Here is an 18,970-nt window from a genome sequence, read left to right on the forward strand (position 1 = left end):
CCTCCATATATAGTGCCTGTCCTCCTGAGTTCATCAAGAATTTTTTGTGTGTTTCTCTGGATTTCTAGCATTTGCAGAGAACCTCTTGTGTTTATTTAATGTATCATGTGTATTAAAACCATTGCACAGCTTTTCACGTATGTGAGGTCTTCTTTTGGATAGGGTTGATGATGGATGCTGCGTCCTGGCTGTCTACGTGATACACAAACTGAGGTAGTATGATATGGATAGCAAACTGTTGCCCACGTAGCATGTTCGTCGTCTCCATGCAGCTGATGAATCCAAAGGAATGGCAAAGGCTGTTACAGTTTAGCATCGGTGGCATCGCAGGAGTTGCCAGTCAGCATTGAACTCAATGTTGGACTGCCTTAGGGACTTAAGCTCTGCCGAAGCCTTTCCCATGGGTGTAACCACAAGGCAGCAGAGGTTTGAGATGAGAGCTGCCAACCAGGCTGATGAGCCCCATCTACCTGATGCAGCTATTTTTAAGGAGCCAGTAACCCACCTTTACTACTTCTGTCAGTAGAAATGGTTTGCCAGGCTTAGTCGTTAAGCCACACATGAAGTCTGGAAGCTGGACTTAGATGTCAGAGACTATTTGAGACTCACATCATTTGGAGCTTTTAAAGATAGTGGGAGCTTATCCCCACTACGTCTCCTGGCTAAGACAATCTTAAGAAACCAATATAATTGGTTATAATTTTGCATATAGTTCACTCAAACAACAGTTCCTGGCTAAATGAAGCTTTGCACATATTGTCGTTTTGTTACTGATGTTTGTAACATAATGCCAACAAGTGAGGTTGTTGTTCATTCAGTGAACTAAGTAGAAATAACTTAAGTTTTTTTTTCTCACACCACAGCTCCTCATCTGCCCTCCTGTTACACGATTCTTCTATGGCCGTAGGGAGCCCTTCCATAAACTGCTGATTCAGGGAGATTCATCAGGGAGACTCCTGATATGGTGTATTCCTGAAACAGTTGAGTCACATCAGAAAGATTCTGTTCAAGGTAAAGGTACTTATTAATTCAAACTACTATCATTGTCTAGGAATTAGAATTGAAATTCCAGTCTAGAATCTATTGGAATTACTTCCAACAGTTTGTCATGTTGGAATTGCAACTGGAATTGGTTTATTATTCTCACATGTATCAAGATACAGTGAAAAAGCTGTCTTGCACACTGTTCAGATTATTACACAGTGCATTGAAGAAGAACAAGGTGAAACAATAATAATGTATCACAGCTACAAAGAAAGTACAGTGCAGATAAACAATAAGGTAGAAGATCTTTGAGGTGAGGTCAAGAGTCCAACTTATCACACCAGGGAACTATTTGATGGTCTTATAACAGGGGACTAAAACATCTCTTTGAGCCTGGTGCTATGTGATTTCAGGCTTTTGTGTCTTTGATTGGAGACAGGAGAAGAGACAGTGTCCAAGATGGGTGGGGTCTTTGATTATGCTGGCTGCTTTATTGAGGCACTGAGAAATATAGACAGTCCATGTAGAGGAGGCTGGTTCCTGTGATGTGCTGACCTGTGTCCACAACTCTCTGCAGTTTCTACAGGCTCAGTGATGAATTCCATTTTGTAACTGTCTTGTGTGTAAAAAAAAAAAACACCCCAAAAAAAACCTTCTTTTGCACCCGAACAAGGGAAGTTGATGACTTTTTTTTAACTTTAAGCATAATTGAGTTTTCTTTCTTCTACCCCTCAATTTTCACCCCAATCCATTATCTACTAGCTCCCTTACCGCTAAATTTCTGATGCAAGGTACTCATTACATTTTCCGTCTCTATAGATGCTGTCTGATCTACTGTGCATATCCTGTATTCTCCCCTTGATTTCAGGTTTTCAGTGACATTTCTGACTTGCATTTCACAGCTTTAACTTGTTCTTACTTATCTCTCTGTAACTAGCCTTAACATCAATCAGATGACTATAGGCAATGGATGATCTCAAACGGTTTCAAAAGTACAGTTTAATGTCAGAGAAATGTATACAATATACATCTTGAAATGCTTGTACTTCGCAACCATCCACGAAAATAGAAAGTGCCCCAAGAATGAATGTCAGTTAAATGTTAGAACCCCAAAGTCCCTCCCCAGCACCCCTCCCTCCCTCGCGTAAGCAGCAGTGAGGAACAATCCCCCTCCCCCCCCCCCCCACTGGCAAAAATAAAGTGCACCTGCTACCAGCACTCAAGCGTGAACAAAGCAATAGCAAAGACACAGACTTGCAGTTACCCCAAAGACTACATTGTTCACCCAATAATTCGACATGCTGCAGGCCCGCTCTCTCTCCTAATAAGGGAGAAAGAGGTGACTCCATTTTCCAAAGAGCGGCTTTACGATGTTAAAAGTCAGTTACATCGCTTTTTACGAGCTCTGTGCCTGGAGATCACAAGGATCCCGGGTCCCCAGGCACACAGCAGATGTTCCGACTCCCTCAACGACACACCGGTCTCCTGTGGTGATACCGACCCTTGATCCACCCATCTCTAGTTCCTCGGGATCCCAGTCTTCCGAATCTGAGCCAAAATCTTAGGCCAAGCCTTTGGCATGCCGAATAGCGGCCGATTGTGGAACCCCGAAAGCGAGTCCCATTCCCGCAAAGAACCATAGTCAGCGTGTAACTCCAGGTTGGGGTCTTCAAATGAACCCTGAAAATGGAAAATAGAGGTATTAAAGATAGAAATTGATCTGTTTTTGAAGATGCAAGCAAAGGAGTTGCAGTTGGGCGCCGTAACTACTTAGCTTCGCCTCTCACGTGATCAACTCATTTTCACTATGGATGGCAACTCTATATGCACTTCTGTTTCCCATCAAGAACAACATGAATTTCTTTGCTTCTTTCTTAACAACACCAATTCTCCTTCCCCACCACCCACCTCCAGAATCAGAATCAGGTTTATTATCACCGGCATGTGTCGTGAAATTTGTTAACTTAGCAGCAGCAGTTCAATGCAATACGTAATATAGAAGAAAAAATAAATAAAAGAATTACAGTATATGTATATTGAATAGATTAAAAATAGTGCAAAAAACAGAAATAATATATAATAAAAAAGTGAGGTAGTGTTCAAGGATTCAATGTCCATTTAGGGATTGGATGGCAGAGGGGAAGAAGCTGTTCCTGAATTGCTGAGTGTGTGTTCAGACTTCTGTACCTCCTACCTGATGGTAACAGTGAGAAAAGAGCATGCCCTGGCTGCTAGAGGTTTTTAATAATAGATGCTGCCTTTCTGAGGCACTGCTCCTTGAAGATGTCAGGGGTACTTTGTAGGCTTGTACCCAAGATGGAGATGACTAAATTTACAACCTTCTGCAGCTTCTTTCGGTCCTATGCAGTTATGCCTCTCCACCCCCCCCCCCCCCATACCAGACCAGACAGTGATGCAGCCTATTTTTGAGTATATTTGTTGACATACCAAATCTCTTCAAACTCCTAATGAAGTATAGTTGCTGTCTTCTTTATAACTGCATTGATATGTTAGGACCAGGTTCGATCCTCAGAGATCTTGACACCCAAGAACTTGAAGCTGCTCACTCTCTCCACTTCTGATCCCTCTATGAGGATTGGTATGTGTTCCTTCATCTTGCCCTACCTGAAGTCCACAATCAGCTCGTTCATCTTACTAATGTTGAGTGCCAGGTTGTTGCTGCGGCCCCACTCCACTATTCGTCATATCTCACTCCTCTACGCCCTTTCGTCACCATCTGAGATTCTACCTGCAATGGTTGTAACATCAGCAAATTTATATATGGTCTTTGAGCTACGCCTAGCCACATAATCATGGGTATAGTGAAAGTTTTGCACTGGGCTACACGTACACCCCTGAGGTGCACCAGTGTCAGTCGTCAGCGAGAAGGAGATGTTATCACCAATTCGCACAGATTGTGGTCTTCCAGTTAGGAAGTCGGGGTTCCAATTGTAGAGGGAGGTACAGAGGCCCAGGTTCTGCAAATTCTCAATCAGGATTGTGGGAATGATGATATTAAATGCTGAGCTATAGTCGATGAACAGCATCCTGACACAGGTGTTTGTGTTGTCCAGGTGGTCTAAAGCTGTGTGACGAGCTATTGAGATTGCATCTGCTGTTGACCTATTGTGATGATAGACAAATAGCAGTGGGTCCAGGTCCTTGCTGAGGCAGGAGTTCAGTCTCATCATAACCAGCCTCTCAAAGCATTTCATCACTGTAGATGTGAGTTCTACCGGCCAATAGTCATTAAGACAGCTCACATTATTCTTCTTAGGCACTGGTATAATTGCTGCTATTTTGAAGCAAATGGGAATTTCCGCCCGTAGCAGTGAGAGGTTGGAAATGTCCTTTAATACTCCCACCAGTTGGTTAGCACAAGTTTTCAGAGCCTTACCAGCCTTACCATTGGGACTTTCTGCCTTACGAAAGTTCACCCTCTTTAAAGACAGCCTAACATCGGCCTCTGAGACAGAGATCACAGGGTCATCGGGTGCAGCAGGGATCTTCACAGCTATAGTCTCTCTTTCAAAGTGGACATAAAAGCGTTGAGTTCATCTGGTAGTGAAGCGTCACTGCCATTCATGCTATTGTGTTTGGTGGAACTGGTCTTCACCCGAAACCATTTTTCTTTTGGCTCCTCCCACTTTCTACAAACTCAAGGTGTAGCCATGGGCACCATACAAGCCCGAGCAGTTCCTACCTTTTCATTGGCTATGGAACAGTCCATGTTCTAAGCCTTTCCTGTTAATGCTCTCTAACTGTTTCTGTGCTGCATTGATGTTGCTTCCTGCACCCATGCTGAGCTTGTTAATGTCCTCAGCTCTGCCTCCAATTTCCATTCGACCTTAAATTCATGTGAGCCATTTCTAACACCACTCTTCTCTCTTTTGATCTCTCTGTCTCGGTCTCTGGAGACAAACTGTCTACTGACATCTTTTATAAACCTACTAGTTAACACAGCTATCTGCTAGCTCTTCCCACCCGGTCTCTGTAAAAATGTCAGTTCCTTTTCAGTTCATGTTTGCTGTTGTGTGCTGGGGCAGCAGGCTGAGGGTAGCAGACACCAACAGAATCAACAAACTTATTCGTAAGGCCAGTGATGTTGTGGGGGTGGAACTGGACTCTCTGACAGTGGTGTCTGAAAAGAGGATGCTGTCCAAGTTACATGCCATCTTGGACAATGACTCTCATCCACTCCATAATGTACTGGTTAGGCACAGGAGTACTTTCAGCCAGAGACTCATTCCACCGAGATGTAACACTGAGCGTCATAGGAAGTCATTCCTACCTGTGGCCATCAAACTTTACAACTCCTCCCTCGGAGTGTCAGACACCCTGTGCCAATAGGCTGGTCCTGGACTTATTTCCACTTGGCATGATTAACTTACTATTTAATTATTTATGATTTTATATTGCTATATTTCTTCACTATTCTTGGTTGGTGCAGCTGTAACGAAACCCAATTTCCCTTGGGATCAATAAAGTATGTCTGTCTGTCTGTTCTGCTGCATCTGTTCCCAGGATGAGACTTTCTTTTCCAGAGCATCAGGGATGTTCTCCTTCAAAGAACTGGGTTTCCCTTCCTCCACCATTAATGCTGTCCTTACTTGCATCTCTTCCATTTCCCAAACATCCACGGTCATGTCATCTTCCTGCCACCTTAACAGGGATAGAGTTCCTCTTGTCCTCATCTCCTACTCCATGAGCCCCTGCAACTATTGCAACATTCTCCACAGCACCTGCCATCTTCAGTGAGACCATGCCACCAAAGACATCTTTATCCCCTCCTCCACCACGCACTGCTTTCCATAGGGATTGCTGTCTCTGTGATTCCCTTGTCAATTCATCCTTTCTCACTAATCTCCCTTGTGACATTTATCCTGCAAGCAGCAGACATGCTACACCTGTCTGCTTACTGTCTCCCTCACCTCCATTCAGGGCCCCAAACAGTCCTTTCAAGTGAGGCAACAGTTCACTTGCAAATCTCTTGGGATCACCTGCTGTGTCCCATGGTCCTAATGTGACCTTCTTTACATTGATGAAACCTGATGTAGTTTGGGGGAACCACTATGTCAAGCACCTTTGCTCCATCCACAACAAGTCTCAGTGACCAGCTATTTTAATTCCAATTCCTATTCCAATTTTAACAGATTGGTCCATGGTCTCCTCTTCTGCTTTGAAAGTGAGTTGTGGGAACATTTCCATGATGGGGCAAGTGAAGTTGAGTGACGTTACCTCCTTTGGTATCCCTTTTTGTGTATTCCATAAACTCTTCCACTTTGTTTTTCTTGCCAACTGTGATTTAATAAACTTTTCTTTCAGAAAGTGAATCTCTGGGTTGTATTTGCTGACATTATGTGTACTTTGATAATAAATTTACTTTGAATTTTGATTTATTGTAACATGTACAGTGATTTCACCCAGAAGTGGTGGATATGTGGAATGCTCTGCCCCAGAAGGCAGTGGAGGCTAAGTCTCTGGATGCATTCAAGAGAGAGTTAGATAGAGCTCTTATAGATAGCAGGGTCAAGGGATATGGGGAGAGGGCAGGAACAGGGTACTGATTGTGTATGATCAGCCATAATCACAGTGAATGGCGGTGCTGGCTAGAAGGGTCGAATGGCCTACTCCTGCACCTATTGTCTATTGTCTATTGATATAGTGATAAGCTGGTCTTGCATACTGTTTTCTCACTGCCCACTTCTATAAATCTTAGTCTCTATCAAAACATTTAATCCATTATTCCTATCATCTCATCCTAGCCTGTTGGTATTTGTAGGTCTTTGTACTGACCTGAAATCTTCCATGGCTTTGCCTGTCCAAACCTCAACAATTCTGTCCGTCTTTAATTTATTATTCTGTCCTGTCAAATCCAGTTTCCCTTAACAATCATTCACTATCAATGTAAGTTTTTTTTAGTCACAATGTTATTGCTCTTTGGATGGCTGGGACTGGAAATGGTTTGTTATTGTCAAGATCTGAGAGGCAGTGGAAAGCTTGTCTTGCATACCGTTCATACAATCAATTGATTATGCAGAGCATTGAGGTAGAACAACGTAAGATAATAACAAAATACAGAATAAAGTGTAACAACTGCAGAGAATGTGTAGTACAGGTAATTTTTTTTCTAACTCGTATTGAATTTCCTTTGTAAGGTGAAAACTTGGAAAAGTATTATGGTGGTGGATGCTGTTAAAGTGAAATTAAGCACCACAAATACCAGAATCACCTTTTTGGCCAGGCAGTAATTGTGGAAGGTATAATTTATGGTCTCGTGTTTCAGGTCAATGACCTCATTGGGTCAGTTTTCAACCTGAGGTAGGGCACAGCTTAAATAGCATCTATAAAACTGCTGATGACGCCAGTTCAAGTTCAAGTTTAATTATCATTCAGCCATACATAAATATAGCAAAATGAAACATCATTCTTCTGGGGCCAAGATTCAAACCATATTACCAACAGCACACTGGATGTTTTTCTGAAATCGTAACCATGTGTGCAGTCACAACGAAAAAAATAACATAGCCAAAGTCCATGTGTGGCATGATTGTAGGTTGTCCTGGTCCAGTTTATTCTCCTCTTAGTGAAAGCCAAAGGCCAGTAACAATGGGAGGCTCCAGTCCCAACACAGCGTGTCCAGCAGAGACCCCTGCACTCTCCCACATCACCTCGGCTCTCCTCCCCTGGGCAACTGCAGCGGGTCATTGCCTCTGAGGTGACCCCGTGGCCTAGGCCTAGTCCTTATTGCATCTGAGGCAACGCAGCTGCCCCACCGTCGGTCTCACCAACGACCGGACTTGCAGTATTCTGCAAACCAATGTCCCAATAAAAATGTCGAAGACAATCACTTGCTCTGTTTGTTGGATCACGCGCTGTCTTGCCACAATGGTACACAGTAAGTTCAGGCTACAACAGAAACAATGGTATGCAGAAAATCCAACTCCATTGCTATCGAGCAACTTGCTGATGAGCTGGTCCTGCAGTACTTGATTTTCTTAGTGTCCACCAATGACTTCTGATCATAAAAAACATAGAAATATAGAAAACCTACAGCACATTACAGGCCCTTCAGCCCACAATGTTATGTCGACCATGTAACCAACTCTAGAAGCTGCCTAGAATTACCCTACCACATAGCCCTCTAAGCTCTATGTACTTATCTAAGCGTCTCTTAAAAGACAGTATTGTATCTGCCTCTACCACCTTCACTGGTAGTGCATTCCACACACCCACCACTTACAATTTTAAAAAAGTACACCCTTAATTGGACCTGGGGTGGCTGCTGCATCCAAGCTCTTTTAAGAATTCAGGAGGTTCAGAGATTTTCACAACTCCAGAATTTTGTTCTCAGTCAGTATTTATTTTCTGGATTGTAATACACAGGTGGCTGAGCAAATTAATGAAACTGAAATCACTTTCTCTCTGACCACTTTATTGTACTTCGTGTATAATTTATTGGATTTCAATTTTCTTTCATAGAGTTGAACGTTACCACTTCTTCATGCTTGCAAGATACATTTGATTATCAGTTTCCAAGGCCTGCAGGAATTATAGACCAGCTGAGTACACAGCCTGGTAAGGAGGAGCCTCTGAAAGTGACAGCCAGTGTTTATATTCCCTCTCATGGGCGTCTGGTATGTGGTCGTGAAGATGGCAGTATTGTTATTGTTCCAGCCACTCAAACGGCTATTGTCCAGTTACTGCAAGGAGAACACATGCTGAGAAGAGGTAAAATATCTTCATCTATGGCTTGAACTGAATGCTCTCACATCATCTGTTGCAATATTTTTTTAAACAAAGGTATTAGATTGGTTTATAAGACACAATTTTCCACTTACTTGAATTCTCATTTACCTGCATGATTTAGAAAGTAAACATTTCAAATAAATATATGGTTGATTTCAACAAATGCCTGTACTTATACTATGAAGGGAAATTTCAGCATTTACATGTGTAACTGCAGACCGTTTCTTTCAGATTTGTGATTTTTAGGCAAAAATCAGGATTCCTGATGTTGTGAATGAGCTTTGGAGATCATTCTCCCCAGAAATGCAATGATCGTGCTCTCTAGCAGATAATGGGGCAGGTAACTAAGAGCTTGGGTTTAAAAGAAATTTACAGGGATGAAAAATCATTAGTGAGTTTTGTGAGAGAGTGCAGGTTAGGAGGAAGAATCAATAACAATTCGTGAGAATCCAAACGGAAATGAAATAATAGCAAGAAAGAAAAGGAAGCTAAAGCCATACAAAATAATTCTTTTGCTTCACCTGCAGTGATGGGTGGCAGGGTGGAGTTGTGTCTCTACCAAAGGAGGTATAAGTGACTCCTTTTCTCCGCTAACCTGCAAGTCATCCTTGGGCCCCGAGCAGGTTCACATGAAGCAATGGGAGCAGGTGGTAGCATAAGCAAAAGGAGCCAAACAAAAATTTATTCTGGTCATTTCAGATTCGGATTTCACTTTAAAATTAGTATAAGGCCAGAAGACATACAGTAGGGTCAGAATTCGGCCATTTGGCCCATTTAATCTGTCTGCCAATCCATCATGGTTGAATTATTAGCCCTCTCACCTCATTCTTCCTGCCTTCTCACTTTGAAAATGACTATAGCACCTCACCTCTATGACCGGGGCGGCTAGTAGCGTTGTAGTTAGTGTAATTCTATTACAGTACCAGCAATGCTGGTTCAGTTCTGCCTCTGTCTGTAAGGAGTTTGTATGTTTTCCTTGTGATCCTGTAGGTTTCCTCCGGGTGCTTCAGTTTCCTCCCACATTCCAAAGCCGAACAGGTTATGGTAAATGTTTGTAACTTCCCCATTTTTCTCAAATCATTGGAAAAATCTTTGGGAAAAATAAATGTACCCGTCAGTTTCTCTTGGAAGAGCCATTAGGCCATGTTATGCTCACCTATATTGCTGCATTGTGGCATTCCTCCAATTAACTGGAGGCTTGCGTAGTTTAGCCATCCCATGAGGGAGAGCAGGCTTTGAGTGACAACTAGGGCTCAGATGGTGCATCTGGTTCTCTGAGGATCCTCTGACAGCTTAACAAACAAGGGCTTGCCTCCAGATTCCGGCCAATATTTCAGTCCCAGCAGAAGTTACTATAACTGGTTTTCTAGCCATTAACTTATTTGTATAGACATGAGATTCTGCAGATGCTGCAGATCTTGAGTAACACGCACAGAATGCTGCAGGAACTCAGCAAGCCAGGCAGAATCTATTGAGGGAAATAAACAATCAATGTATTTAGCTTTCCTCCAAGAGGACCACAACCTTATCGTGATTTTGGGGCTTGCATGCCTCAGTGATCCAGAGAGCTATGCTGGCTGGAGTCAAGGCTTTATGCTTTGCCTCGTGGTACAGTCGTGCATGCCAAACAGATCAAAAGGCAGAGGCCAGACTAAGAGTGGTCCACCGATCCTTCAGGTTCAGGTGTTCAGCTCAGGGCTAACAACCCTGATGCGTCAAATAAAACTGTTATGGAAACAGCAATCAGGAATTCTTCCACATCTGTGTGTGAAGGCATTCCTGAGTCTACACCCGTGACTTGTGTGACTGACAGTAAACCAAGCGGAAGCTTCGTACACGATGAAGGAAGCCGTGAATTTCTCCTGAGATGGAGGACCTAAGCACCAGCAGCATAACTGGCAAAAAAAAAGCTTTGGCTATGTCTTTGTACATTGCAATAGTGGCTACACTTATGAAGTACTAGATTCACTATTCAAAAAGTTTGTGAATACTCTTGTGAGCTGGAAGACTAGACTGAGTAAGAAGGGTAGATTTCTTCTACTATGAAACATGAGTGAATCAGATGAGTTATTTGTTACAGCTTTTTAACCTTGAGATTGGTTTGCTACAATGGCATCGTTTTAAAAGAAATCTAGATTCACTATTTTCCCAAAGCTATCTAAAGTGAAACAGTATATTTTCAGAAACCATGCAGAATTGAATGGAATTTCTTAGTAGAGTGAGTGGAGATACAGGGAGAGCATTTTGGTTAATGTGTCAATGTGTCAGGCAATGGATAATGAGACATAGAGGCTCCTTCTGTCTTGTTTTCTCCATAACTCAATTTGTTTAGTAGAAATGGCTAAAACAGCACATTAAGGTATTGGGAGGAAAATATGGGAGGGGGAATGTCAGAAGTAGGTTTTTTACACAGAGTGGTGGATGTGCCTGTCTAAGCATGTGAAGTCAGCTCTGGCAGACTGGGTGGATGAGATTAACAGTGAGATCCAACAGCCAGGGAGGCGGTTCTGTAACACTTTGTGGAGAACAAAGGGCATGACAAGGTACAGAAGTAGTCATTGTCATCCACTGCAATGAAGAAGGCCCCAGTTTGTGACTGATACCTGTAATGCTGGACCCAGACTTCCAAGGTTGAGGGAGTGGAATAGTTCCATTGCAATGACTTTTTCACTTTAAAAGCTGTCCCGTTCAGGTCTCCTGTCAGTGTTGGATTCAACTGGCAACCAACATTGGTGGATGGGGTGTGCGGAATGCACTGCTGACAATGGTGATGGAGGCAGATGCATTAGGGGCATTTGGGAGACTCTTAGGTAGGTGCACAGATGCAAAACAAAAATTGGTAGGCTATAAATAAATGATGGCATTTATTTCAAGTGGAATAGAATATTAAAAATAAGGAGATAATGCTGAGGCTTTATAAGACAATAGTCAAGCTGCACTTGGAGTATTGTCAACAGTTTTTGGCCCTATATCTCAGAAAAGATGTGTTGTCATTGGAGAGTGTCCAGAGGAGGTTCGTGAGGATGATCCAAGAACATATGGCAAGTGTTTGGCAGCTTTGGGCCTGTACTCACTGAATTTTAGAAGAATGCGGCGGGGGTGGGGGGGGATCTCATTGAAAACTACCAAATGTTGAAAGGATTAGATAGGGTGGATGTGGAGAGGATTTTTCCTTTGGTGGAGGTGTCCAGAACTAGAGGGCACAACCTGAAAATTGAGAGGTGACCCTTTAGATCAGAGGTAAGCAGGGATTTTTTTTGGCCAGAGAGTAGTGAATCTGTGGCATGCGGTGCCACAGACTACGGTGGAGGCCAAGTCCATGGGCGTATTTAAGGCGGAAGTTGATCATTTCCTGATTGGTCAGGGCAGCAAAGGCTATGGTGAGAAGGCAGGTGTGTGGGGTTAAGTGGGATCTGAGGTCAGCCATGATGGAATAGCAGAGTGGACTCGATTGGCTGAATGGCCTAAAACTGCTCCTATGTCTTATGGTCTTATATGGGTGGGAAGGGTTAGATTGATCTTGCAGTGGGTTAAAGGATTGGCACAGCATCTTGGGCTAAAGAGCCTGTATTGTATTCTACTGTTCTTTGTTCTGTGATTGGATTGCTTTCTGTGTCTTTGAGTAGAGTGTTATTTAAGTATTTTTATGCATGAATTTATACTTCCTCAGGTTGGCCACCTCACCGAACACTTCGTGGCCATCGAGGCAAAGTGACCTGCCTGTTGTACCCACACCAGGTCGCAACACGGTATGATCAACGCTACCTGGTGTCGGGTGGGGTAGATTTCTCTGTAATCATCTGGGACATCAACTCGGGGGAAATGAAGCATACCTTTTGTGTCCATGGTGGAGAGATTACCCAGCTGGTAGTTCCACCTGAAAACTGCAGTGTAAGTTCTTTATAAAGGTTTTATTTTTAGAATTCAGTTTATATAAATATAAACTTTAATGTTAAACATTTATAACGTTCCATATACTCGGTATCTGCAATGGACAGACTGATCCAAGTTTTTATTGCCAGATCCTGAAAAAAAGCAATGAAAGGAAACTTTGTCCAAGACTCCATGACTCTTATCTTAGTATGCTTTAAATACTGTTGAGTCCACTCATTTAAAAGTTGGAACAGAAAACCCATTTGCACTATATTGTTTGTAATAGTATTTTTGGCATTCTTGAAATATTCTGGTATCATGGACTATAAAGATAATTTTTGAACTTGTTACTCAAAAATAATGAAAACTTCAATAATATCATTGATTTGCATGTCCCTGTAACACTTGTTCAGTGGCTTTGGTTCATCAGGCTGAAGTGAGATTGTATTTGGCTGTGGTAAAGTATCTTGTATGTCCCTCTGTCTCCGTTCTTATTTGTTCAGTCTTTATCTGTAGATTAGTAAGAATGGCTCCAGGGTCAGTGTTCTGTACTGTCTGAGGGATGTGGGATGTCTGGGAGATGTCCACTCTCCCAGATAAACACATTTGCACCAGGTGCACTGAGCTGTCCCTCCTAATAGAACTGGAGCTACAGCTCAATAACCTTCGACTCATACAGGAGAATGAGGAGGTGATACACAGGAGCCTCAGGGAGGTAGTTACTCCTAGAATGCAGGAGACAGGTAACTGGGTGATTGTCAGGAGAAGGAGGGAAAATGCACAGCCAGTGCAGAGTATACCTGTGGCTGTTCCCCTCAATAATAAGTGTATAACTTTAGATACTATTGAGGGGGATGACCTGCTGAGTGGAGCCACAGTGACTGGAATTCTGGCATTGGGTCTTGTGCAGTTGCTCGGGAGAGCAGAGAGGTGAAGAGGACTGCAGTGTTGGTAGGAGATTCATTCGTCAGAGGAACAGAGACAAGGTTATGTGGGTGAGGGTGAGCAGCCAGAAGTCTTGGTACATACGGGTGCCAGTGATATAGGTTGACAAGGTGAGGAGCTTCTGAAGACAGATTGTAGAGTGCTAGTTAGAAAGCTGAGAAACAGTGCCTCCAGAATAGTAATTTCTGGATTCCTGCCTGAGCCACGTGCCAGTGAGGGTAAGAATAGGATGATTTGGCAGATGAATGTATGGCTGAAGAATTGGTGCGGGGGCAGGGATTCAGGTTTATGGATTATTGGGATCTCTTGGAAAGGTATCATCTGTACAAAAGAGATGGGTTACACCTTAAGCAGAGGGGGTCCAATATTCTTGGGGGCAGATTGACTCTGTTCACTGGAATTTAGAAGAATGAGGGGTGACCTAATTGAAACCTGTCAAATGGTGAAAGGTCTTGATAGAGAGGATGTGGTAAGAATGTTTCCTGTGGTAGGAGTGTCTAAGACCAGAGAACACAGCCTCAAAATAGAGATGCATCCCTTTAGAATGAAGATAAGGGGGAATTTCTTTAGCCAGAGAGTGGTGAATCTGTGGAATTCATTGCCACAGACAGCTGTGGAGACCAATTCTTTATGTATATTTAAAGCAGAGTTTGATATATTCTTGATAGGTCGGAACATGAAGGGATAAAGGTAGGAGATTGAGGCCGAGAGGAAAATTGGATCAGCTAGGATGAGATGGCTGACTCGAAGGGCCCGAATGGCCTAATTCTGCTTCTATGTCATATGCTCTTAATTATTTATTGTATTTAGAGACAAGACACCATGCTATTAGGCACAGCTGGCCTTTCGAGCCGTGCTGCTCAGTAACACCTGACAACTCCGATTTAACTCTAACCTAATCATTGGCTGATTCACAATGACTAATTAACCTTCCCGGTGTGTCTTTGAACCCAACACATCGATGAAGCTATGAAGAAGGCAGGACAGTGGCTATATTTCATTAGGAATTTGGGGAGATTAGGTTTGTCACTTAAAACACTTGAAAATTTATACAGATGTACCATAGAGAGAATTCTGACAGGCTGTATCACTATCCAGCTATGCATTCTTTCGGTATCCATAATTGCAGTTATTTGGAAGATTTCCTTTCAATTGTGCACTGCTTTGTATGGAATGACCTTGAGATTTAGATACAGGCATGACAAGAGTTCTAAACATTAAGACCAGTAAACATTAAACATTAAGACTCTATATTCTATTGGTTTACAATTATAAAAAGCTTAGAATTTGCCTTTCTCATACCAAAAGTGATGTATTTTGATAAATTTAATTATTTATAAAACATGGAAGAGTAAAGCACAGAAACAGGCTCTTCACCCTACAATGTTGCACGATTCCAATTAAATTAGTAATCCAATGGGCAATCTAACTAATCCCCTCTGCCTACACAATGTCCATCCATTTTCCTCAATTCATGTTCCTATCTAAATGTCTCTTAAAAGTCCCTAATGTATCTGTCTCTACCACCACTCCAGGCATTGCATTGCATTGCAGGCACTTAGAACTCTCTGTGTGATAAACTTGCCCCTCACATCTCTTTCGAAATTATCCCCTCTCACCTTAAAAGTATGCCCTCTGGTATTAGACATGCCAACCCTGAAAAGAAGATACTGTCTGTCTACTTTATGTATGCCTCCCATAATCTTATAAACCTCTATCGGGTGTCCCCACAGGCTCTGCTGCTCCAGAGAAAAGAATTCAAGTTTGTTCAACCTCTTGTTATAGTACATGCCTTCTAATCAAGGCAGCATCTTGATAAACCTCACCTGCACCCTCGCTAAAGCCTTGACATCCTTCCTATGATGGAGCCTAAAATTTATGTTATGTGAATGTAAATATCTCCTCTGCTGTGGCAAATGAGAGGTTGATTCTGTGCAATTTTTATGTACAGCAGAGTTAGATTGTTGGCCTCAGATCTATTTTAGTTTCTATTTTTGTATATTCAGTGTAAACTTACAAAGTCACTTTTACAATGGAAACTTTAAAACAACTTTTTGCTTTCTATATTAAAAGTAGAGTCTAGATCATGTTGACTAAAGCTTCCAAGCTTTAGAGAGACTGCAGAGGAGATTTACTAGAATGCTACCTGGATTAGAGAGCATATCTTATGAGGATTTGTTGAGCAAACTTGGGCTTTTCTTGTTGGAAAGAAGAAGATGAAGGGTAACTTGGTAGAGTTTATAACATGATGGGAGACATGGATAGATTGGACAATCAGACCTTTTCCCAGGGCAGAAATGGCTAATACAAGTGCACATCACTTTAAGGTGTTTGGAGGAAAGTATAGGGGGTATATCATAGGTAAGTGTTTTTACACAGAGGATGGTAGGAATTCAAAGTAACACACGTAAAATGCTGGAAGTGCTCAGCAGGTCAGGCAGCATCTATGGAGGTGAATAAACAGACCTTGTTTTGGATACAGAAACTTCATTAGGACTGAAAAGGAAGTGGGGGGTGGGGGGAAGAAGCCAGAATAAGAAGTTGTGTGGAGGGGAAGCAGTACAATGCAGATAAGAGCATTACATGTGAAATGTTGATGTAGTGTGTGTCAGAAAGGTGGACTGACTGCTGACACATGGTGCACACAGGATACAAGAAACACAAGTTTACTTTGTGAACAATGTGCAGAAATGGTCCTGAGAGGTACCTGAATGTTGTGCAGCAGCAACATGTCATTATTGTACCATCCATAGTCTGTTTTCCATAGTTCTTTTGGCTGTCCAAAGAGCAGTTTTTAACTTTGCCATTAAGTATGGTTGTAATCAGTCAACAAGGTAATTATTTTGCAAGTTGACTTTCAGATTAAATGAATGATTTGTAATCATGCCTTTTTCAAAGAACTTGAAATATTCAGTGAAAATTCTCCATGATCAAATTTGGCTGCCATATTGAAAACTATACATTTTCTTCCTTATTTTGTTTTGGCTCTAGTCTCGTGTACAATATTGCATCTGTTCGGTGGCCAGTGATCATTCAGTGGGTCTTCTCAGCCTTCGAGACAAGAAGTGCATAATGTTGGCATCACGACATCTATTTCCTATTCAAGTTATTAAGTGGAGGCCATCTGATGATTACCTGGTGGTTGGATGCTTAGATGGATCAGTGTACGTCTGGCAAATGGACACTGGTGAGTTCATTCTTCTCACTTTTGATAGCAGTGAAAGCAGTTAATTGTAATTGATAACAGGTCAAATCATTGCCATTATTTGTATTAATCTGTGTGCTTCATCATGGCTGTAGAATTTCAATAATATGCAATAGAGGAAATGGGGAAACTGCATTTGGAGTTATGGGAAAGCCAATCGTTTGCTTATTACTTATTTGTACATCTTATCTGTACATCTCTCTTCACCCGACCACTGTCTCTACACTGTTCTTCAGTAAATAGTAGAGGAAAAGAGGCGAGATGGTGGGTGGAAATATACCCAATTCCAGATGAGGGTAAAAAAACCCTCTTCCAACCAAATATTGGGAAGAAAGAACTATTTTTGCAAATTTATCAAGACTGCTTGCAGCCATGCTATCATGATTGACTTGAAGAATTATAGAGTTATGTGAGGCCTCCGTTAGTCAGGGTTGCCCATGGATGTTGTATCTTAGTTGTCTAGATGCTCATTCCTGGGCAGTACGATGTGGAGAGCAAGCTGTTGCCCTTGTAGCAAGCTCTTCCATTCCACGCATCTGATAAGCCAAAAAGAAAGACAGAGACCGATAGAATTTGGTACCAACAGTGTTGCAGGAGTCAACGTTGAACTCAACATAGGACTGCCTTATGGAGTCCAGTTCTGAATTTTCCCTTTGGGGGTTTACTCCAGAAACCTTTGGCATGAGAGGGTATAGCTGCAAAGTAGCAGAGGTTTGAGATCAGAATTTTCCTTCTCCTAGATGAGCCACTAACCACGGCTGACAAGCCCCATTTGCCCGAAGCAGTAACCTGCCTTTGCCCCTTCCCCTGTTAGTGGAATTGGTTTTAAGGTGCCAGTAACCTGCCTTTGCCCCTTCCCCTGTTAGTGGAAATGGTTTCGCCAGGCGTAGCTAAGCTACACGTGAGGGCCAGAGCTGGACTTGGTTGTTAGAGGCCATTTGAGGTGCACGCTATTGGGAACATTAAATAGGTAATGGGAACTTGTCCCCCTTACCTCTCCCAGCTATAATGGCCTTAAAGAGTTGAGTAGAGTTATACAGCATGGAAAGAAACCTTTCAGCCCAACTTGACCATGTCTACCTAGACTCCCCATCGGAGCTGGTCCCATCTGCCAGTGTATGGCCCATACTTGAGATGAGCTTTGACCACACACATATCTCTCAGACTTCATTGGTGGCCACAGTAAATTAGTGGTTTGCAAGATGCTATTACAGTTCAGGGTGTCCCAGAGTTTGGAGTTCAATTCAGAAGCTATCTGTGAGGAGTTTGAATGTGAACTGCCTGGGTTTCTTCCGTTTGCTCCAGTTTCCTTCCACAGTCCAATGACGTATCGGATAGTAGGTTAATAGGTCATTATAAATTGTCTTGTAATTAGGCTAGTGGTTTGCTGGGTGGTGCTGCTCATTGGGCCGGAAAGGCCTGCTCCATGCTGTATCTCTAGATAAATAAAATAAATAAATAAAGTGTCTGTAATAATTCTGGCCCAGTCTTGCATTGATTCATCTGCTGTTGAATCTCTCAACCACTTCCATACCCCTAGATTTGATTTTTCCTTCCAGGTCTCCCCAATAAATTTGTGCTTCTTAATTCTTGGCTTGAAGAGCTTTTTCTTCAACCTACATATTGGTTTTCCCAATTTTTAGATGGAGGAAATTTCCTTTCACTATGCACTTGGAACATGAATGAAAAAAACCATGTTTTGTGGGAAGGAGGGATTAGATTGAGTAGGTTATAGGGTTGGTACAACATCATGAGCTGAAAGGCCTGTACTGTATTGTAGTATTTTATGTTCTGCTAACTTAAGGTCATTCTAAAGTCTTCTGCTCATGTCCTTGTATGCTAACTTGTGTTTATCCATCTCTTCAGGCTTACTAACCTTTGTGATTAAGCAAAGCTTGATCTTAACATTGACACCATTGCTATGGAATCCCTCTGTGGTTTTATACTTTCCCATCTCTGCAATTCCTTCTCACCACTTAAACATCTCAGAAACATACATTCCTCTGATTCTGGTCTCTAGATCTTCCAGAATTAAGTACTGTATCATTAGCTGTTTTCGACTGTTTAGGCCATAAACTCCAGATTTCACTCACTAATTTGCTTTGCCTCTTGATCTCCTTTTCTTCTTCAAGGTACTCCTTAAATCTACTTCTATGATTAAGATTTTGATCATCTGCCATAATAAGTTTGGAATATTATTCTGGTGTCAATATT

The 18,970-nt window shown here is 42.2% G+C and overlaps 1 protein-coding gene across 5 annotated transcripts in view; it reads left to right on the forward strand.

Moving 5' to 3' along the window:
- Positions 1–18,970, forward strand: part of wdr7 (WD repeat domain 7) — a 573,837-nt gene that overhangs the window by 96,542 nt on the left and 458,325 nt on the right. For all 5 annotated transcript variants that reach the window (XM_073064130.1, XM_073064129.1, XM_073064131.1 and 2 more), the window contains 4 exons: positions 864–1,011; positions 8,467–8,715; positions 12,404–12,624; positions 16,543–16,738. In XM_073064130.1, the coding sequence (XP_072920231.1) occupies positions 864–1,011; positions 8,467–8,715; positions 12,404–12,624; positions 16,543–16,738 (814 nt within the window). The remainder of the gene's footprint in view (positions 1–863; positions 1,012–8,466; positions 8,716–12,403; positions 12,625–16,542; positions 16,739–18,970) is intronic.

Source organism: Hemitrygon akajei, chromosome 13, assembly GCF_048418815.1.
Source record: "Hemitrygon akajei chromosome 13, sHemAka1.3, whole genome shotgun sequence".
Lineage (NCBI taxonomy): Eukaryota > Metazoa > Chordata > Chondrichthyes > Myliobatiformes > Dasyatidae > Hemitrygon > Hemitrygon akajei.